This window comes from Myxocyprinus asiaticus, chromosome 5, assembly GCF_019703515.2.
Source record: "Myxocyprinus asiaticus isolate MX2 ecotype Aquarium Trade chromosome 5, UBuf_Myxa_2, whole genome shotgun sequence".
Taxonomy (NCBI): Eukaryota; Metazoa; Chordata; class Actinopteri; order Cypriniformes; family Catostomidae; genus Myxocyprinus; species Myxocyprinus asiaticus.
The window spans coordinates 52,861,795-52,881,873 of NC_059348.1; the positions used below are offsets into that span (position 1 = coordinate 52,861,795).

At 40.0% G+C, this 20,079-nt stretch overlaps 1 protein-coding gene across 7 annotated transcripts in view; it reads right to left on the reverse strand.

Annotated features, from left to right (window-relative positions):
- Positions 1 to 66: 66 nt before the first annotated feature.
- Positions 67 to 20,079, reverse strand: part of LOC127440668 (ankyrin repeat domain-containing protein 12-like) — a 94,776-nt gene continuing 74,763 nt past the window's right edge. For 4 of the 7 annotated variants that reach the window (XM_051697397.1, XM_051697394.1, XM_051697395.1 and 1 more), the window contains 6 exons: positions 19,083 to 19,230; positions 11,010 to 15,553; positions 10,748 to 10,846; positions 8,199 to 8,342; positions 7,603 to 7,698; positions 67 to 1,758 (listed from right to left, as the gene is read on the reverse strand). In XM_051697397.1, the coding sequence (XP_051553357.1) occupies positions 1,573 to 1,758; positions 7,603 to 7,698; positions 8,199 to 8,342; positions 10,748 to 10,846; positions 11,010 to 15,553; positions 19,083 to 19,230 (5,217 nt within the window). In that variant the 3' untranslated portion in view covers positions 67 to 1,572. Of the gene's footprint in view, positions 1,759 to 4,990; positions 5,600 to 7,602; positions 7,699 to 8,198; positions 8,343 to 8,709; positions 8,792 to 10,747; positions 10,847 to 11,009; positions 15,554 to 19,082; positions 19,231 to 20,079 lie in introns of those variants that run through there. The other 3 variants (XR_007897174.1, XR_007897175.1, XM_051697398.1) reach the window with 3 other exon arrangements.

The window sequence follows — 20,079 nt, forward strand, 5'->3', positions numbered from 1 at the left end:
TAATAATAATAATAAAACACATATAGGCCTATATAAAATAATAAAAATCAGCCAACACCAATATAGTTTTTGATTTCACAACAAATAAAATTTATTCAATTATATATTACAAATATGTACATCCTCATGTAACAAGTAAATATTAAAATAGACATTTTTAGAACCATCGTTCAAAAGGCATTAACGTTGTAAAAAATAGGTTTTGTGATCTCACATTAAAACTGTAAAAGTTTTTTTTTTTTTTTTCCTACCGAGAAGCCACATTTTTTTTTTGTGTGCGCAAGACACAAGGGACAACACACAAATGGATGTTACTAATAGACAGAACAATGGCAGAAAAAAACCAGGACCACTTCGGTAAACCTCACCACAGTACAACTTTTCAAAGAGGGACGAACCTGCGAAAGCATGCACATTATTGAAATCACAAGTCAAAATACACCGGCTTTGATGAATGTCAAAGGGGAATTTTAAAAATAGAATAAAACTAAACGAAAAGGTAATTCAAAAACACATGCTTAAAGAGTTAAGCAAACATCAACAAACAACAGCAACAAAGAACTTCAAATGTAAAAACAACTTTGGTCCATTAAACATTAGACAAAACTAAGTTTACAATCAAAATATTACTTTTTCTGTCCTCTCAGTTGTCTTTCATTTTTTTTTTTACAAGTTAAAAACAATAATTACATGGCTATTTACAAATGCACAATCAGTATGTATAAAATAAGTTAAAAAATGAGGAGCACAATCTATACATAATCTATGAACACTCACTGTAGAAACTTGTTGGATTGAGATCTCTTTCTTAAAAGAGAAAGTTCACCCAAAATGTCATGCACTTTCTTCTATGAAACACAAAAGTAGATGTTAGGCAGAATCACAGACTCGGTCACTATTCACTTTCATTGCATCTTTTTTTTTCTCTCTCTCCATACATTGAAAAAGAATGGTGCTAGATATCTCATTTTGTGTTTTACAGAAGAAAGTATGTCATACAGGTTTGGACAACAAGTTGAGGGAGGGTAAATGACAGAATTCTCATTTTTGTGTGAACTGTACCTTCAATGGAGGAGGAAAAATCTCGATCCCCCATTTCTTTCTCCGAACACTTTCCGATGGTGGCCTTCACCCTTCGGAAGCTGGTTTTCGGGCACTCCTCTTTGTAGTTCTCCCACCCCTTGGTCTACTGGATAGTGGAGCTCAGGGTTAAGTGCGTTTTAGTTAGGCCTGTAGTCTTACCTAGTGAAGTGCGTTTGGAACGGGTACGCGTGGTCAAACCAGTACAAGAACACGGACCGAACTGGCGATGACAGCCTTGAAGTACAGCACAGTCGAAGACTGAGCGACTTAACGTTTTTATTATTTCTTGTTAGTTTAGTTACTTCTCTGGCGTGTGACGTGATATGCAAGCACACATGAAAACTCAAACATACATGCACGCAAACACGCACACACCAACTGACTCCCCCCAGATCAAGTGCTTCGTGTTATTATCATCACTGTCGTGGTCCGACAGCTACGAATTGTTCCATCATGTCTATATCTCGGAAATCGCACAACGTCACAAGGTCATATTGGCGTCAGGTCAAAGTTGTCATTGACTTCCACGAGTGGGATGTAGAATTCGGGAATCTCGAAAATGCTGGTAGACTTGTAAGTGGCGGGATCCAGTTCCTGCAGCTTTAGCTGCCACTCCAGACGCTGAACCGCATTTAACGCGGCCGCTTCGTGCTGCTGGCGCATCAAGAGACATGTCTGCAGAAAGAGAGAGATTTACCTCAGTCAAACAGGTATGCATGGAGCTGAGCCATCTACAAATGCTGGCTAGTGTTAATTGTTTAATTATTTTGTTCTACTTCATATGGCTAGCTCACATTCAATACTTCTGTCACACTGCTGCATCACACATTTCTTTGCCTAATTGCCAGTTGTGGATGTCGCATTCTGTGAATGAAGACCTTTTTAACAACTATGTATAATTACTACATATACATGCACGGTTAATCCAGATACAAGGAAAACATAATTAGAGGTAAAAAGAACATTTCTTAGTTGTTTCAAAGTCCTCACTGAATTATTGTTAGATATGATGCATTAATACAGATTTGATGCTGCTGTGTTTTGACTAAGAAGCAGATCTATAATTAAAATGATACTTCACCGTTTATAAAGTGCTTAAGATTTATATAATAATAAATCCACCACACAGGAAAAAATGTAATTGCTTATTTTCGCTTAATTTAGTGTGGCAAGTGGCTTATTTTGGGCTTGTTTTTCCAGACCAGGTTGCTTGTTTCTCTTGTGAGATCTGGCAACACTGCAACTGGTATTTCACCCACTCCTTAGCGCAGAGTACTGTCATTTTAAAAAGAACGTTATTAACCGTTCTTTTATTTAGTTCTAACCGGTTACCATTTGGAAAGGAGGCTGCGGAACTTCTGAACTGGAACGAAAAAATACAGTTTTTGCTCAGAGCGAACCGAAATGAAAAACATTTAGTTTTCAGTCCCTGCTTCAGAGGGATACATAAAGTAAAAGAATAATTGTCACGGTCCTGTCACTCTGGGTTTTTGTCTGACAGGACCATGGCATTATCGTCCCATGCCTGTCGTGTTACATTGTCTGTCGTTGTGTGGGCGCACGGTTTCGGTTGTATTCCCGGTTCGGTTTCGGTCTGTCGGGATCCGGACACTCGTGCTCCATGTCTGTCTGTTATTGATGTGAGTGCATCGCACATATATCATCTTGGCAGCATGCACTCGCATCAATAGTTTGTCTGTCTCTCGCGAACTTGGGTGTGCCTCGCTTCGCGCTCGCGTTGCGCGCCTGGGTCGTGAGTGGTCTTCATGTTGTTCTGAGGTTCGGTCACTTCGGTCTAAGGTGTCGGATGTGTGTGGCCAAACTCTCGCACAGGTGTCCCGTCTTGTTTTTGTCGCCTGTTGCGTGCATCGCATGGTGTTTGCCTCGCAATGTACGCTCAGGTTTCGTTTAGTGTGAGAATGCGTGGCATCGCTTTGTTTGCCGTTGCTACGCATTCTCTCGTCTTTGTTTGTAGGTATATTGCCTTATTGTCTTGGCAATGTGCACTCATGCCATTCGGGTGTTTTGTTGTCTTGTGAGAGTACGTGGCTTTGTTTTGTTTCTGTATCACCGCGTGTCTCTCTGTCTTACGTCATACCCCGCCTCCTTGTTTGTCCATTATTAGTTTATTAATCACATCTGCCCTGTCTTGTTAACCCGTTTGATTTCTCACCCTATTTTAGTCTCCTCGTGTTTGCTGTCCAGTGCCAGTTCGTCTTGTTTGTTCAGGCGGTGTTGGTCTCATGTTCAGTCGGTTTCCCATCCCTGTTCCGTCCGGTCGGTCCTGTCCCTGTTTTGTGTGCCCTAGCCCCTCTTCAGTTACCTCTGCCCTGGACTTGTTTGTTTCCCCCTTGTGGGAGTTCTAGTCTGTTTTTTTATTTATTTTTGTATACAAATAAATTCCTTTTTTCACTCTGCATTTGGGTCCTGAGCCGCATTATCTGCATCCGTGACAAATTGTGAGTTTCTTCATCTTAAAAATACATTAAATTAAGATTTTCAGAACTACTAACTCAAACGATCAAGTACAGAACTGAGGTCGTGGGGAATAAGCCCTTGTGTTTGAATAATTTAAGCATGCTTTTGGTCAAAATGAACTTATGAGGCATTTAATTCTTTAAGAATTCATTGAGATTTTGGCTTTTTTTTATTTTTTATTATTGATGTTGTTTTGCTGTAATTAGTTTTTTTGTGTAAAGTCACCATTAGGGTGATTAGTTGGGGTGTAACGATTCACTCATCTCACGATTCGGTTCACGATACTGAACTCATGCTTCGGTTCACGATTCTTTAAACTAAGCCTGAATCAAGAAAAGTTAAGATTGATAGTTTTTTTAAAAATTTTTTTTTTTTAAAAGACATTTGCAAAACAGCTCCTTTCCTTTCAAACTTATTTAAAATATTGTTCTTAAAAGTGCTAAATGATGCATCAGAGATTGATCGGAACTAAAAATCAGCCCAGAACAGGGCAATGGTGACACCAAATGGAAATATTAGCTATTAATTCTGCTTAATGAAAATACAGTATTATGTTAGATACATATGCTGCTTACACACCATCACTGATTACATATATTTAAAATATTAAACATTTAATAACTGTATTTTTCTAAAATAATATTTTCTCTGATTACATCTAAATATTTTTTCAAAAATAAATACTTAAAGCTGCACTACGTAACTTTGTGCTCTCTAGTGACATCTGTGGTTGAAATGTAAAATTGCAAGCGATTTGCGGAAGAACACTACGTCCGTCGAGTTTCGACACTGCTCTTCTGGTCATCGCCGGTGTGTGATCATGACTGGAGCCGGAGTCATAATGTGCTATTTTCATGTTGATATTATTATGTTATTCATTAAACATTTTAAAATGAAATATTACTTGCTTTGATGAAGAAAAACAACAATCTTATTAACATATTTTGAATGAATGAATTGTAACCCTTTTCTGCACTTTTTCAACGGTCAAAACGGAGTGTGGAATTTTGGACACTTCGTGCACTCAGCACACGCGGCTTGCCGTTCATAGCAGAAGGGGCGGAGTTACCAGCAGCGATGGTGATCTGGCAAAACAATTGTAAATAATGGAGAATAGCGAAACATGACAACTAGCGAAACTTCTGTGAAGATAGCACCTTACAAAAGTGTGTTAAACACTTTACCATCATACCATGCTCTGTGAATATGTACATTACTTATTTATTTATATCCTTTAATTAACCAGGAAGGTCCCATTGAGATAATAAGTGTTGAACTGAGAGTGGACAGCGCACTAAAGTTAGCGGCAACAACGCTTGTGTTTGAAACGTCACTTCCGTCAGCTGTTAAATGGTGAACGCTTCAGTGTAGTAAAAAAACATTAAGTGTTCCATTTGGGACAATACTACATTTTGAAGCTGGTTCCCACCTCCTCCTTGCCCATCCTTTACCCGTTATACTGGTGCCGAAACCCGGAAGGAGGAGGAATGTGCTGTCGGAGAGCCCTCGCCGCTGTTAGAGGGTCACGACAGGAGGTATAGTACGGTGGTACTAGAGCGGTTCGTCAGGAGGCAGAGGAGCCCACTGCCGTTCTCCAGGAGATGGAGAAGCCGCTGCCGGCCGCCAGGAGGCGGAGGAGCTGCTGACGTCTGCTGGGAGTCGGAGGAGCTGGCTGCCGTCTGCCAGGAGGCGATGTCCAGCTGGCCGAGGACCAGGCAACAGTGTGTCTGGGGACCGGCGACCCACTTTTTCGCTCTCTCGCCTCCTCTCTCTCACCCTCGCTCTTTCCCTCTCCCCTCTCCCTCCCCTCGTCTCTCCCAGGGCTCCAGAGCAGAGAAGACCTGCTGGCAGAACAACGGCCGGAAGGGCAACACCTCCCCTCCAGGAAGGGAGTACGTCATGCCGGAGGTCTCACCGGCCTGAATCGGGTGGCGGAGGAGTGTGACGAGGGCGTGGCTGGGCCGTGACAACACACGCCCTGTGCTGAATTGTCGTAATCAACTGGGAGGAGGATAAAGACGAGCCGAGAGCAGCAGTTCTAGAGAGAGAGAAAGAGAGAGAGAGACACATACGCGGCCGCTGTGTGCGTGTGTTTATGTTTCTTTGAGTTCTTATATGTCATTAAAGTTATGTTGACTGTTCTGCTGGTTCCCGCCGCCTCCTTGCCCATCCTTTACCCGTTACAATACAACATGATGAAATATTGACTATTTTTAAAGGACATTTATGTCAAAAGACTAAAACTGTGACTAAAATGAAAACATGAACAGGGAAGTTGATAAAGCAAGTGAAACTGTAGGCATAACAACACTGTAAACTAAAAAACAAAGAGCAATAATGGGGTTAAATATACTTTATTAAACATGAAAATATAAAATATGTACAAAAAGTCAATTTCAGAAGTCATACGTATTCGTAAACATGCACAGTAATTTCCCAACAATGGATCGCGATTGGTAAACACACGGGTAATGTTCGATTCATAAAAGCATGGCAACCCTACCAGAAAACATACTGTATCCAATTCCAAGCATTATAGTAGGTAAACAACTTTGCAAACGGATAACTGATAAACATTCATCCAGACTGCAGCGATGCCATCCTGAACTGCGTGATTGTGACTGACTGAACTGAAACGTGTCCTGAGCCAGAACACGTGACAGCCGGTACTTCTTTCCTGTGTTCACGGACATGACATCATGACGTTAAGAGGAACGATGAAAGCCAGCGATTTCACGCCTAATTCAACCCGACAGCTCAAAATACAAATTATTTTTATAGACTTACCGAAATGAATCGGGGTAAGGTAAGGACATTGTTTGGACATTGATTAAAAAGCACTATCATTAAACCTCTGTAAACTATAATTTTCTCCCGTGCAGTCAGAGCAGATCACTCTCGCACTTCAAACTAACAGTTGCAGACTGGACACGGTCAGTTTCCACAGTTTCAGCCGAACAACACCTGTGGCTGCTAGTGTGCAATCATATTTTAGAGCTCCTTGTGTGCAATGAAGTGATTTCCACTTGTATGCGCATGTTACGTAGTCTTAGCACGGCGCACTTTTGGATAGAACAGACGCTAAAATAATAAGTCAATATAAAAAAACCTGTCCCATCTCCATTAATGCACATTGTCACATTTTTGAACCATGATGTATCATCCTTTGGTTAAGTTGGATCCTGTTCAATCCATGTAATTTTTTCTTGCGCATGTGAATATGCATTGTTGAAGTGCAGCTTTATCTGCATTTCTGTGGGGAATCAAGTTTAATGACTGACCTCATTATTTTATTTTAAGCCAATTAATTTAAATAGAAACAATAATATAAATGTTCATTTAAAACAACATACTATTAGTTGCTGAATATTCCTCGTGTGACATACCGTTTTTCAGTAAAAAAAAGGTGACTGAACTGATACATCTGTGTATATCTAACAACGATTGACATAAAATAACCATAAATTGAAAGTGTGATGCAAAAATTCTACATATTTTTTTAAGTAATACATTTATTTCAGTGTAATTACTGAAGCCGAAAAAGTGTTTAACCCACTACAAACCACTGTAGCAGAACTAAATAATACCTATTTTTTATTTTATTTTTTAATTAAAAATGAGTAAAAACTACACACAGCAATAGCAGACACTCACAATAGTTTTGGTAGGAAAGAAACAGCATATTGAAAGTCACATCAAATTCACCTGAAAACACTATATGCTTAAAAATCAAGATTTTTATAAACAGTGACTTCCTGGAAACATAAAAACTTCCTGGAGAATATCCTCAATATCAATGCTTGGGTCACTGAAGGTTAAAAATTTTGAAAAAAACAGTCAAAGCAATTAAAATAGAAATTTTTCGTTGTACGTTCATAATTTTCTTTTTAACCAAAAATCTTCTCAAAAATCTTCTGGGGTAAGGGAATGAAGTAGAGGGGCATTCATCAAAAAAAGGTTGAGAACCACTGAGCTAAACAAATACATTATTCATTTCCGTATATATTATATACCATATTTCATTTTGTGTTTTTTTTTTACCTTTAACTTGTCAAACTTGTCATCTACATCTTGAAGCCAAGACATGAATTGTCTTGCATTGAACCGGTCTCTAACAGAGGTTTTCCCATCATCACCCTGAAGAGCAAAAAGAGGTTAGTAAAGATGAGCTTGTGCCTTTTAGAGTTTCTGAAGCCTCAGACAAAATTAAAGACCCCATGAAATGGCTTGACAAATACAGATTTCTTTACTTTGTTGACACATTTCTTATGAAAACAGGGGGAGCGTCTTATCTCGTTCTCTAGCTCCGTATGTCGTGAATCAGATTATAGTGAACAAAAATTGGCGCACTGGCAAGGGTGTTGATCCACTGAACATTGGGGCACTTTGACTCAATTACCTGCGACACGATTATGAGGTTGCATAAACGCAGCTGGTATTAATCAACATCACTGTATAAATGACACTCGTGCATTTTCGTTGTAGATATTAAAACTTACAATGTTATGAAAGACAAATGACATTAAGAAATAAAATTCGTAGGTAATGTTCTTTCATCCAAGTTTTTAAAGCTCCAAAATGTAGTAAAAGTACAGATTCTTCAGTCTGAATTGTGTCCTTACAAGATGGTCACTCACTTGCATGTCCTGGGGCATGTTGTACACTTCAGCATCCAACAGGACTGTGCAGGCACTGAATGGAAGCGTCTGATTGGCTAGTGTTCTTGCAGCTCGGTAATGAACTCTCAAAACCTCCTGCTCATTGGATACAATCAGCTTTTCCTGGAACAGCAAAGGGCAGTCATTCCATCAAATCATCTTTATTACAGTCAAAAAGAAGCAATCCTATTGTTTAAAGGAATATTCCAGGATCAATACAAGCTCAATCGACAGTATTTGTAGCATAATGTTGATTACCACAGAAAATATTTTCAACTCATCCTCATTTTTTTTAGTTTTGGCAAGTCGTTTAGGACATCTACTTTGTGCATGACACAAGTAATTTTTCTAACAATTGTTTACAGACAGATTGTTTCACTTTTAATTGACTATATCACAATTCCAGTGGGTCAGAATTTTACATACACCAAGTTAACTCAGTGCCTCTTTGCTTGACATCATGGGAAAATCAAAAGAAATCAGCCAATACCTTAGAAATAAAATTGTGGACCTCCACAAGTCCGGTTCATTCTTGGGAGCAATTTCCAAACGCCTGAAGGTACCACGTTTATCTGTACAAACAATAGTATGCAAGTATAAACACCATGGGACCACGCAGCCATCATACCGCTCAAGAAGGTGACGCATTCTGTCTCCTAGAGATGAACGTAGTTTGGTGCGAAAAGTGCAAATCAATCCCTGAACAACAGCAAAGGACCTTGTGAAGATGCTGGAGGAAACAGGTAGACAAGTATCTATATCCACAGTAAAACGAGTCCTATATCGACATAACCTGAAAGACTGCTCAGCAAGGAAGAAGCCACTGCTCCAAAACCGCCATAAAAAAGCCAGACTACAGTTTGCAAGTGCACATGGGGACAAAGATCTTACTTTTTGGAGAAATGTCCTCTGGTCTAATGAAACAAATATGGAACTGTTTGGCCATAATGACCATCGATATGTTTGGAGGAAAAAGGGTGAGGCTTGCAAGCCGAAGAACACCATCCCAACCGTGAAGCATGGGGGTGGCAGCATCATATTGTGAGGGTGCTCTGCTGCAGGAGGGACTGATGCACTTCACAAAACAGATGGCATCATGAGGAAGGAAAATTATGTGGATCAACTGAAGCAACATCAAGACATCAGCCAGGAAGTTAAAGCTCGGTTGCAAATGGGTCTTCCAAATGGACAATGAACCCAAGCATACCTCCAAAGTTGTGGCAAAATGGCTTAAGGACAATAAAGTCAAGGTATTGGAGTGGCCATCAAAAAGCCCTGATTTCAATCCAATAGAGAATTTGTGAGCAGAACTGAAAAAGCGTGCGCGAGCAAGGAGGCCTACAAAACTGACTCAGTTACGCCAGTTCTGTCTGGAGGAATGGGCCAAAATTCCAGCAACTTATTGTGAGAAACTTGTGGAAGGCTCCCCAAAACGTTTGACCCAAGTTAAACAATTTAAAGGCAATGCTACCAAATACTAACAAAGTGTATGTAAACTTCTGACCCACTGGGAATGTGATGAAAGAAATAATAGCTGAAATAAATCATTCTCTCTCCTATTATTCTGACATTTCACATTCTTAAAATAAAGTAGTGATCCTAACTGACCTAAGACAGGGAATGTTTTCTACGATTAAATGTCAGGAACTGTGAAAAACGGAGTTTAAACATATTTGGCTAAGGTGTATGTAAACTTCTGACTTCAACTGTATACAATGGAAGTAAATGGGGCCAATTTTTGGAGGGTTTAAAGGCAGAAATGTGAAAGCTTATAATTTTATAAAAGCTCATACATGAATTCTTCTGCAGAAGTTCTGTTGAAACGTGTAGTAGAGATGTAAAGTTGTTTAAATCATCATTGTTAGGGCTGTTTAGGGGTTTACAGTGTTACTTCGTCATGGCAACGAAGTTGTAAAATTGGATTTAATTTACATAGAAAAAGTTTGTCAGCAATTTTATCACACTAACATTTTAATATGCTTATTATTTACAATGTGTGCCTATACTTTTGACAAAGTGAGTATTTTAACACTTACAATGAAAGTGAAAGGCCCCATTCAAGTACCTCACTGTAACCCAGATATTTTCTTTTATAAAGAAAAGGAGGTACAAGTCAAAATTAATTTTTGTGGTAATGAACATTGTCACAAATGCTGTGCAGTAGATTGAGGTTAAATTGTATTAAACCTGGAATATTCCTTTAATATAGTTCAGCAGGCTCAAAAGGTTGACACTTTAGCAATCAACATGTGCCTAGTAACAGTGTAAAGAAGTGATTACCAATCCTAAATATAATGAAAAAATAAAATACAAAACTCACTTTTTATGTAAAATAGAAAATATATATATATATATTTTTTATATTAATTTATATTTATTTCTGTTATATTAATATCTAATAATTTTATTTATTATTTACACATCTCACAGACCCCTGCACTTCCATTATTAACCCCTGTTGATTCAGTTGGGAACTCCTGTTTTTGAGGTTCATGTGCAAGTAAATGTAGAAAATTGCATCCATTTACCCTCTCGATGCTGTGCTGCAGTCTTAGCTTCATCCGCACCATCTCTTGCTGTTTGAACATCTCCTTCAGTGGTTCAGGTAGAGATGGGGGTGGAGTTATCTAAATAGAGTAAAAATTCTCCAATAGTGAGACTTCAGCACTGGTTTAATTTGAACTAAAAACATTTTTATGGTACAATATTTTGTCTTTAATTTCTCTTAGTCTAATGAATAAATTAGTTATATCATCATTACTGACAGAACAGAAGTAGTAAAAAGCTTACAGTTGGGATGCAGAGCTTGCTAAGTGGGTTTCCATCCAGCAGGTAGGACCCATTGAATGTCACATACTCATCATAGTACTGAGGAGCTTGAGGAATGACACTACAAAGAACTTTCCTCTTCTCCTCAATCTTCTTGCGAATGTGCAAATACTCATAATAAGGGTTTGCTCTCTCAGTCTGGTAAGGCTGAATCTCTTCAAGCTTCAATGCATCTACAATTGCAGCTAAGGACTGCTGTGTCTTTTCTTTGACCTGCTGAGCTGTTAGGTTTGCTTGTGCCTGAGGCAAAACCCTAAGCATCTTTCGTTTCCTTGGATGGGTCACCTGGATATCACCTTCCTCTTCCAGGAGTCGGACTTTGGCTCTGGTCCCAGATGTATCGGAATCTCTCTCCACTATGGATAATGGGGAGGAGCTTCCTGAGGTGCCTCCACTAGGTGGCTCTACCTGAGGATCTTGCTGGACTCCAGTGTTGCTTTGACCATGTTCTCCTCTAGCCTGAAGATCCGATTTTGCAGGCTGCTCCTCAACAGCAAGCTGGTCTGACATCTCTACATCAGCCTTACTTTCATTTAGAGTGTGGATTGTCAAACCTTCTTCTAAGACTTTTACGGCATCTGTCTCTGTGACTCGGCTTTCATCTGAAACCTCTTCAGACAACTCCATTGGCTCCTCAGGGTTCCTTTCTGGACTAGTGCAGTGAGGCACGTTTGTTGAAGCAGAATGCAGGCCATCTTCGAGTTTCTCTGGTTGAGCATCAACTGTAACCAATGACTCACTGGAGAACCTTGATGTACCTTCTTCTTGGACACTTGCATCCTTTTCTGTATCCTCCTGTACATTGGTGGTTCTCAGCAGGGGCTTAGCATTTTCCTCAGAGCTGGATCTACATGAACCAATAGATGAATTTGCAATGCTTGTGTGATCTGTTCTGGGGATGTTTTCCCCACTCTTGTCTATTTTGTTCTCAGCAACAGCTGAGGGTTTCTCTTTCTGTTCTGGTCTTAGACAAGAGTCAGCTCTCAGTGTCTGCTCAATGCTGGAATTGAGGGCAGTTTCCCACTGCAGGCTACTTGAATGCAAAGGTACATTGGTTTCTGATGAATTTTGTGTCTGAGAAGACTGAATTGATGCAACTTGTGATACAACACATAATGGAGAATCCTTGTTGGAGCCCTCTGTCATTACTGTACCAGCTACTTCAAGCTGACCCAGACTTGCCTGCTCTACTTGACTACCAGTGTTGCAAAAGTGTTTCTTCTCCAAATGGGTCTGAAACACAACGTTATCCTGTGTGAGGCCACATTGCTGGCTGCTAAGGTCTTTAGCAGTAGATCTGTGCAAGTGCAATGACGGCTGAACTTGACAAACAGGAGTGATGCCTTCACCCTCAGTACTAGACATCTGACTTTCACCATCTGGAATAGTACCAGTAAGACTTTGACTACTCAGATTCTCCTGAACAGGGGTTGCACTCATTTCTGTCTGATGAACTGCAGCTTGCTCATTGCTTGAGTGTGACACAGTAATTTTCTGGGACTCTTCGCTCAGTCTAGTTTCTGCTGGTGGCACCTTGGCTTCTTCATCTAGAATTGCCCTTAAGCATGGGGAAGGGTGCCTGCTTGACAATGGTGTGCGATTGCAGAAAGCCGATTCAGGAAGACTGCTGGTCTCTTTATCAAAAACAGATGGTGACTTGGAGGACTGTAGAACAAGGGGAGACTGCAGAAAAGGTGGCTGGGAATCTGAAGCTTCCATGTTGGGGTCCGAATCATAATCAGTAGGTTTAGGGGTTAATATGGTTGCCTGGCAGGAGTCTTCTGAGCTTGCCACAGAGATCATGGATATGGATCTTGACATAAGACCAGATCTTTCGCTCTCTGGTCGTGGAGATCGACTAAGGTTGTTTTCTATTACTGGACCATTCTTCCCAAAGGAGGAGAGATTTTTCGTATCAAGTGAGAGCGTTCTTCCACTGGTGGCATCTTTTAAAGTTCTCTCGCGATGACCATCCGAGGCCTCTGAGCTTTTGGAGCGAGTTAGTTCCTTGGTAAGACATGGTTCACTGGACATAGAGGAGGTTTTCATTTTATCCTTGCTTTTCTGTTTACCCATTTCAATTCCTGGCCGTTGTTTTAGTCGTTCTCTTTCCTTCTGCTTGATTTTCTCTAAGTGTTTTCTGTGCCACTGTTCAATTTCTTGGTCCTTCAGACTGAGCATGCGTTCAAAGCTGGTCTTCATGAGGTCATCATTGACCAACCTCTTCTCTTTGGGACGAGTATCTTTTAAAGCATGTGCAACTTTAGGTTTGGAATCCACTTCACTTGGTTTTGCCTTGCTAATTTTGCCATCTTTATTCAGTTGTGACCGGTCTTTATCTTTGTCCTTGTGTCGGTCTCGCTCACGGTCTCGATGTCTTTCAGACTCCCGGTCCCTCTCTCTTCTATCTTTGTCTTTCTCTGAAGCCTTCGTTACCTCATCTTTTGATTTCGACGAGATGACCTTATTGTTCTCAGAAATGTAGCCTTTCTTCTCTTCCAACAACAACTTGAGACTGGAGTAGGATGAGGAAGAAGGGGTGGTCTCTTTCAGTTTGTCTTTCTTCCTCTTGTCAGAATCTTTTTCCCGTTCTTTTTCCTTAGTGCGGTCAGATTTGCCATGATCGGTAGTTTTCTCAGGGGCTTTTGCTTTTTTTTCAGAACTCGTTTTGTCTTTGTGGTCACCAGAAAAATGCTCTTTCTCTGCTCTTTTGTCGAGCCTGTCCTTATTCTTCTTGTGTTCCTCATGTTTTTTCATCACTGACATCGCCTTGAGCTTTTCACTATCTTTATGGCTTTTATCATTGGGTGAATTTGAAATGCTTGTTAATTTCTCCTTCTCTTTCCATCGATCAGTGGAGTTGTGCAATTCAGGCTTATCAGCTGAATGATCAGATTTAACTTTCTTGTCTTTATCTGCATGCTTTTTATCAGACTTCTCAGTCTCTCGATCCATTGTTGGCACTCGCTTATCATTTTTCTCTTGAGTGTTCTTCTCCTGTTGATCTTGGTCAACCAAATTCACAGTGATTGGCTTATCATCCGTTTCCTCTTTCACTCCAGAACTGTGCAGTGAACCCTCAGACATTCGTCCAGAGCCAAGGCCCTCAGTACGGTCATCAATTTCATCTCCTTTTCCGTCCTTTCCACGTTCGTCTTTGATGGGAACCTCTTTTTTCTCTTTTTTTATGGTCTTGTCCTTTTCTCGCTCCTCCTTTGGCCTCCTGTCCCTGCTGCTACTACTGCTTGAATGTTTGTCCTTTGATGCCCCTCTTTCCTCTTTAACAGGTGACGATTCTGAAGATTTCGGAGGAGATCCACCACCTAGCGTCTCACATATACCAGTGAGCTCTTCGCTCTCATCACTTTTGAAGAAGTTCTCTTTCCAAAACTCCCGATCGAACTCCATATTCCTATGTCCATCTTTGCGGGCCTCTTTCTGCCGATGGCGATTCCTCTCAGCCTCGTACTCCTTCCTGTACTTTTCCTTGTGTTTCAGCTTGTGCTTTTTAAAAACTTCCCCTTCATTGTCAGTCTTCCTAAAGACGTACTCTGAACTGTCCATACTGTCTTTGAAAGGACTGGAGTTACCATCATCTCCATCTAAGCTGAGCTCTTTGTGGTGATGCTTGCTTTTCTCCTTGTGTTTGCAGCTCTTACTACTTGAACCTTCTGTGCAGAAGTCTGACTCAGTGTAGTGGTTGCACTTGACGCTTTCCATCGGACAGGACCCATCGCCAATAGAAACACACATCTTAGCATTTTCTTGTTTCAGAGGGGTTGTCTGCTTGTCAGTTTGGTTGTGGTTCAGCTTTGGGGACTTGACTAGGTGAAAGAGGTGGACCGATGTGTCATCCTTTGCACTAAATGACATTTTAAAGGAGTCTTCCTCCCTGACGCCCCTATCAGAATTGTCGGACACAGTTGCAGTGGAAAAAATAAGGGATTTGCTGTTCTCTTTCCCTTCTTCTTGGAGTTCTTGGTTCTCCTTATTTTTGCTTTGGCTCTTGTTCTTTTTCTTCTGTTTACCTTTTTCTTTCTGCTCTGCTGGTGTGAGATTTAGACTTTCTTTCTTCAATCTATTGTCCATTTTGTGACCATCCATGCTGACCGACCTAGTCGGCGAGCTCCTTCTTTCTAATGGCACCTCAGCTTCATCGCTTGAACTGTCTGAACTGCAGTAAACACGGGTCGCCTTCGTTTTTTTAGACTTGCATGCCAGCGTCGACTGGTCGCTTTTGCTCCCCTGTTTCGAAGCATAGTGGTTCTTTTCCTTCTCCTCTTTCTCCTTTTGGCGGAGCTCTCTTCTTAGGATGTGTCTGTCATTAAGTGCCTTACTCAGGTCATCCTCCTCTTCCTCGTCCTTGAACTCATATTCATCTAGCCCCGACATGGATGATGAGGCCTTCACTGTGGTGGATTTACAGTCAGAGTCTTTTTCAGCATCAGAGTATTCCATGTTCTCATCTACACTGGATGGATTTACAGAGGGTGGGTCCTCAGATTCTGTGACAAACAAAATAGTGGACAAATGAAATTAATCAAACCATATTATATTAGATGCCTAAATAGTGTTTCCCCTAGAATTTTTTCAGCAGCGGTGCTGTGCGCACGTCCACAAGCCCTCAATGTCAGACCCGTATTAACGCGTAGGGGTGTCAAACTCAATTCCAGCCTGGGCCACATCAGGGTTTATTTGTGCCCTCAAACGGCCCATTGAAAATGTGGCACCAGCACCTGCTTTGGTAGCACCCATGCAAATAACATTACATGTTATCTGCATTGAAATGCACATTTGACAGTACTGCATTGATTTTGAGGTTGGGATGCAGATGAAAATTATGATATTAACAACAGTAACATTTGTGGAAAAAATGAACACCTAATTTTTATATGGCTAAATTGAAATAATCTAAGACTAATTTGGGTCTTCTTTCCAGATTCCTTTCATCAAGCTCCTACTAATTAAACTACAGTCATGTCTACAGGCAAACAAAACAATCAGAGATCATTACAAGTGTACAGATTTTATACAGATGGGAAAACTGATAGCTTGGACCAACGCACCATGGTTCTTCCATAGTATCCATAGTTTTAACGATGTTTGTAATTGTTTATGGTAACCATGTAAAACCATGCATGGCTCCACACTACCATGGTTAGTAACTATGGTTTCTATATAAAGAACTATGGCACTTTTGTAATGAAAAAACAGCAGTCTAAATACATTTAGACAGTTTTTCTGCCACAACTACCATAGTTAATACAGTACATTTAGTGTAACTACAGTAAACCCACTAAACACTGCTAAATTAAAGGAATATTTGGAGCTAAAAACAACTTAAGCCATCCTTTTCAGTGCAAGGGAGTGTTTCCCATTAATTACCTAGACTGTGGTGGCCTGCCACAGTTTCATAATAAACCAAAAATATTTTTACACTTGTTATAACAACATAAAAGATCTCTAATGTTTTGTGCTGTTGCTTTGGCAAAGCATCTCTCATTCCCAGTCAGTCAGCCCCCGGACAAGCAGACTGATTAAAAAGTCAATAATGAAAAAAATAACCGGCTATATTTGTGCTGGGCCTGTGTCACTTATTACAAATTTAATATTATTATTCTGCTGATGAAAATAATCCAGAGTGCGTAATTTTATCATTCGCTAGTGATCTATTAACACCTGCGCCCTGTTGGATTGACAGGCGGCGTATGTGTGTGTGCTGAACATGCGCGTGTGTTCCGAAAATGCTCACGCTAATGCGCACCTGAACGTCAAATACATTTCAAAATTCCGCCAAAAAGCCGTCTTGGAGAGGTATTCATGTAAACACAGAGAGTGATGTCAAATGTGAATGTAAATGGTGGAGAAAAAAGCGGATTTTTATTAAAATGTCAGACTTGTAAGTGTAAATGTAAGCTAATAGACCTGCTGTCTAGTGTGTCATTATAATAATCAAACAACCATAACAAGAAAACCACTCACTGCTCTTGAATGGGCAACTTTAGTAGCTTTAAAAAGCATTCATGTATTATAATCATACAGTAAAGATCAGTAGTAGTTTTATGTTGCATTTCATTCTGAATGTTTCATTGAATACTTGATATCCTACTGCTGTTAAAAAGTTTTAAAGCTGTTAAAAAAGCACTGAATTTTCATAATTTGTTCTATTATTTTTAATCTATTTCTATTCATTGCTGTTTTTTTATTAATAGTTTACTAGTCTTGAATAATTACTTAAGAACTTGAAACCATTCTTCCATAATTAACATATTATTTAGTGTTATTTGTTGTGGTATTGAAGCTGGTATTGAGAATGGTCAAATTACAGTTAAGACTACTGAAATTTTGGTATTGTGATAATGTCTATATTGTACATGGTAGATCTTGCTGCAATAACAGGATGAAAAAGTATCTCTCATTCCATAGAACTATGAGCATCCCTGCTGTTAATGATGGCGATGGAGGCTTTCCTTTATTTAACTACCATATGTAACATAAAATAATTATCATATGACAACAGCCTCCTCCCCTACCCAGTGCAGTTTACATTTCTGCCACAGAGAATTGAGTTGATTGCATAGGAACACTATTAGGTTGGACATCGGTCGTAATTTTAGGAAACATACAACAGAAACTTTGACATGTTACTTGAGCATGTAACTTAAATGTCCTTTTTTCTCTCCAGACAAGTAACATTTTAACTCGGACAAGTGAATGACCAATTAACTTATCTTAGCACATGACAATGCTTAATGTCGAGCCCTGATGTAACGTTAGGCTATTTGTAATGTTAACTAATCAAGTTGAAGTAACACTACAGTTTTAAGCTTAATGTGTGCACACCTTAAGATTTTCAGATCATGAGCATTTTTAAATATTTCAAGAAGAGAGTGTGAAATCCACCACCAGATGAGGAAGAAACAGCTACAGAGGTAGCTAGCTAGGATAGCTAGCATAGTTAGATGGCAAGTCAATAGCCAAACAGATTATTCATAGGCTTTTGTCAAGAAATAAACTGGAGTAACAGTGGAATTTTAACGTTACTTGTTTCTTTGTTGCAGAAGAGACAGCTTCTCTAGGTAGCAAAAGAGACAGCAGGGGCAGAAGGAGAGACAGCCTCAGCTGACTCTCATAGAGGGACAGACATTCAGAGAGGGGCATCAGGGCAGGTCCTACCCATTGAGGCAGCAGGGGAGACAGCCTCCCCTGAGGGTGGAACAGCCAGTGATTTTGACAGCAGAGAAAGGGGGCAGTAGGTCAGAGTAGTTTCAGTTCAGTTTTTGAACTGCGTTAAACTCTCAATTAGTTTATGCTTTGTGGGTGTGACTTTTTTGCCGTGTCATCGCCATTCATATCTATACAACCAATGTGTTTATGATTAAATTACTACTAGAGCACAAAATCCTTTACAAGAGCACAAATTCTTCATAGATCTAGCCTCTTAATTCTGCTCTCAAAGTGCACCAGATTGATACATTTAACTTTAAAATGCACAACATTTTCTTATGGGGGAGCATGCCGCCAGACCCCCTAGAGGGTCCGAGGTCCACCCACCACAGTCTCACAAAATCCTGTGGGAAACACTACAAGGTATATCAAACCTTTCAACTCCACTTAAAAAAAAAAAAAAACATGGTTTCTTTTGATTGGTTTCCAGGATACCAGCAGGGGGCATAGAAGTGATGTAACAATTCATAAATTCATAAATCATGATTACAAGGCGCAAACTTCACCCTCAGGAATTATGCCGTAACACACACCAGAAGTTCATCCAGCTTTATAGTTCTGCTTTTAAACCCCACAGGCCCACTTACCTGCCAGGCTTCCATTTTAAGTGCTGTAAACACATTTCTGTTCATTTATACAGATTGAGGGCAGAGCAAACATTATTTTCTTTGGTCATCGACAACATTTCCAAAAATTCTGACAACAGAGCTTAAGTTGTATTTAACCTGGAATATTCCTTTAATAGTCCTAAAGTACAAAAGCACTAGCACTTGCATCAGCACTGACAAATCTCAGCTGTGTCCTTACCTGAAGAGCTCTCTTCTGGTTCTGACAGTGGGATTTCTCCCTTGAGTAACTGCTCAAGCTCCTGAGAGTCAGCAACATCAACCGGTCTCTCTCCTCTCTTGTTGGCCTGGTAGGCATTACCTCCATGATGCAAGAGCAGCTTCACAATCTATGAAAGTTCAGAAAAACATGAGAGAAAGATAGAATACACACAGATGAATGAGTGTATAAAAAAAACTAGTTAAAACCAACAAGAAATGTCCGGGTCATATTTCCCCCTACTTCAAAAGGAAAAGTCCTTCGGATGAGACGTTGAACCGAGGTCCTGACTCTCTGTGGTCATTAAAAATCCCAGGACACTCTCGTAAAAAGTCGGGGTGTAACCCCGGTGTCCTGGCCAAATTCCCCCCATTGGCCCTTATCAATCATGGCCTCCTAATAATACCCATACATTAATTGGCTGTATCTCTCTACTCTCTCTTCTCCACCAACAACTGGTGTGTGGTGAGCGTACTGGCGCACTATGGCTGCCGTCAAATCATCCAGGTGGATGCTGCACACTGGTGGTAACATACATTCATTCAAAAGCAAGAAATTTTTGCATAAAAAACTGAAACCTGTTTTACACGTTGGTAGTATTTTTTGTACTGAATAAAAAAAATAAAAAAAACTTTCTGAACAGAATGGTTTTTATTACTGTATTACAGTAATAAGAAAGATATTTTTTTGCATTACACTCATAAGAATTTGGTGGGAAAAGGTTAATTGCTTAATTGTCCTGTCTTGCACGCTAAAATAATATCACAATGAAAAAGAGTTTTAATGGTCCTAAAAATATACATTTTTGTTTTCTTTATGCAAAAGATTTATGCTTAATTCTGGGGTGAAAAATGACCAGGGCATGTCTTTGTTACATTCACCCTAACAATTACTAAGGGGGAATTAACTAAGAATGAATTGCGCGCAGTAAAAGTGCCGGTTATTTGTATGCGCTGTCTGCGTTGGTTTAGCGCCAGAA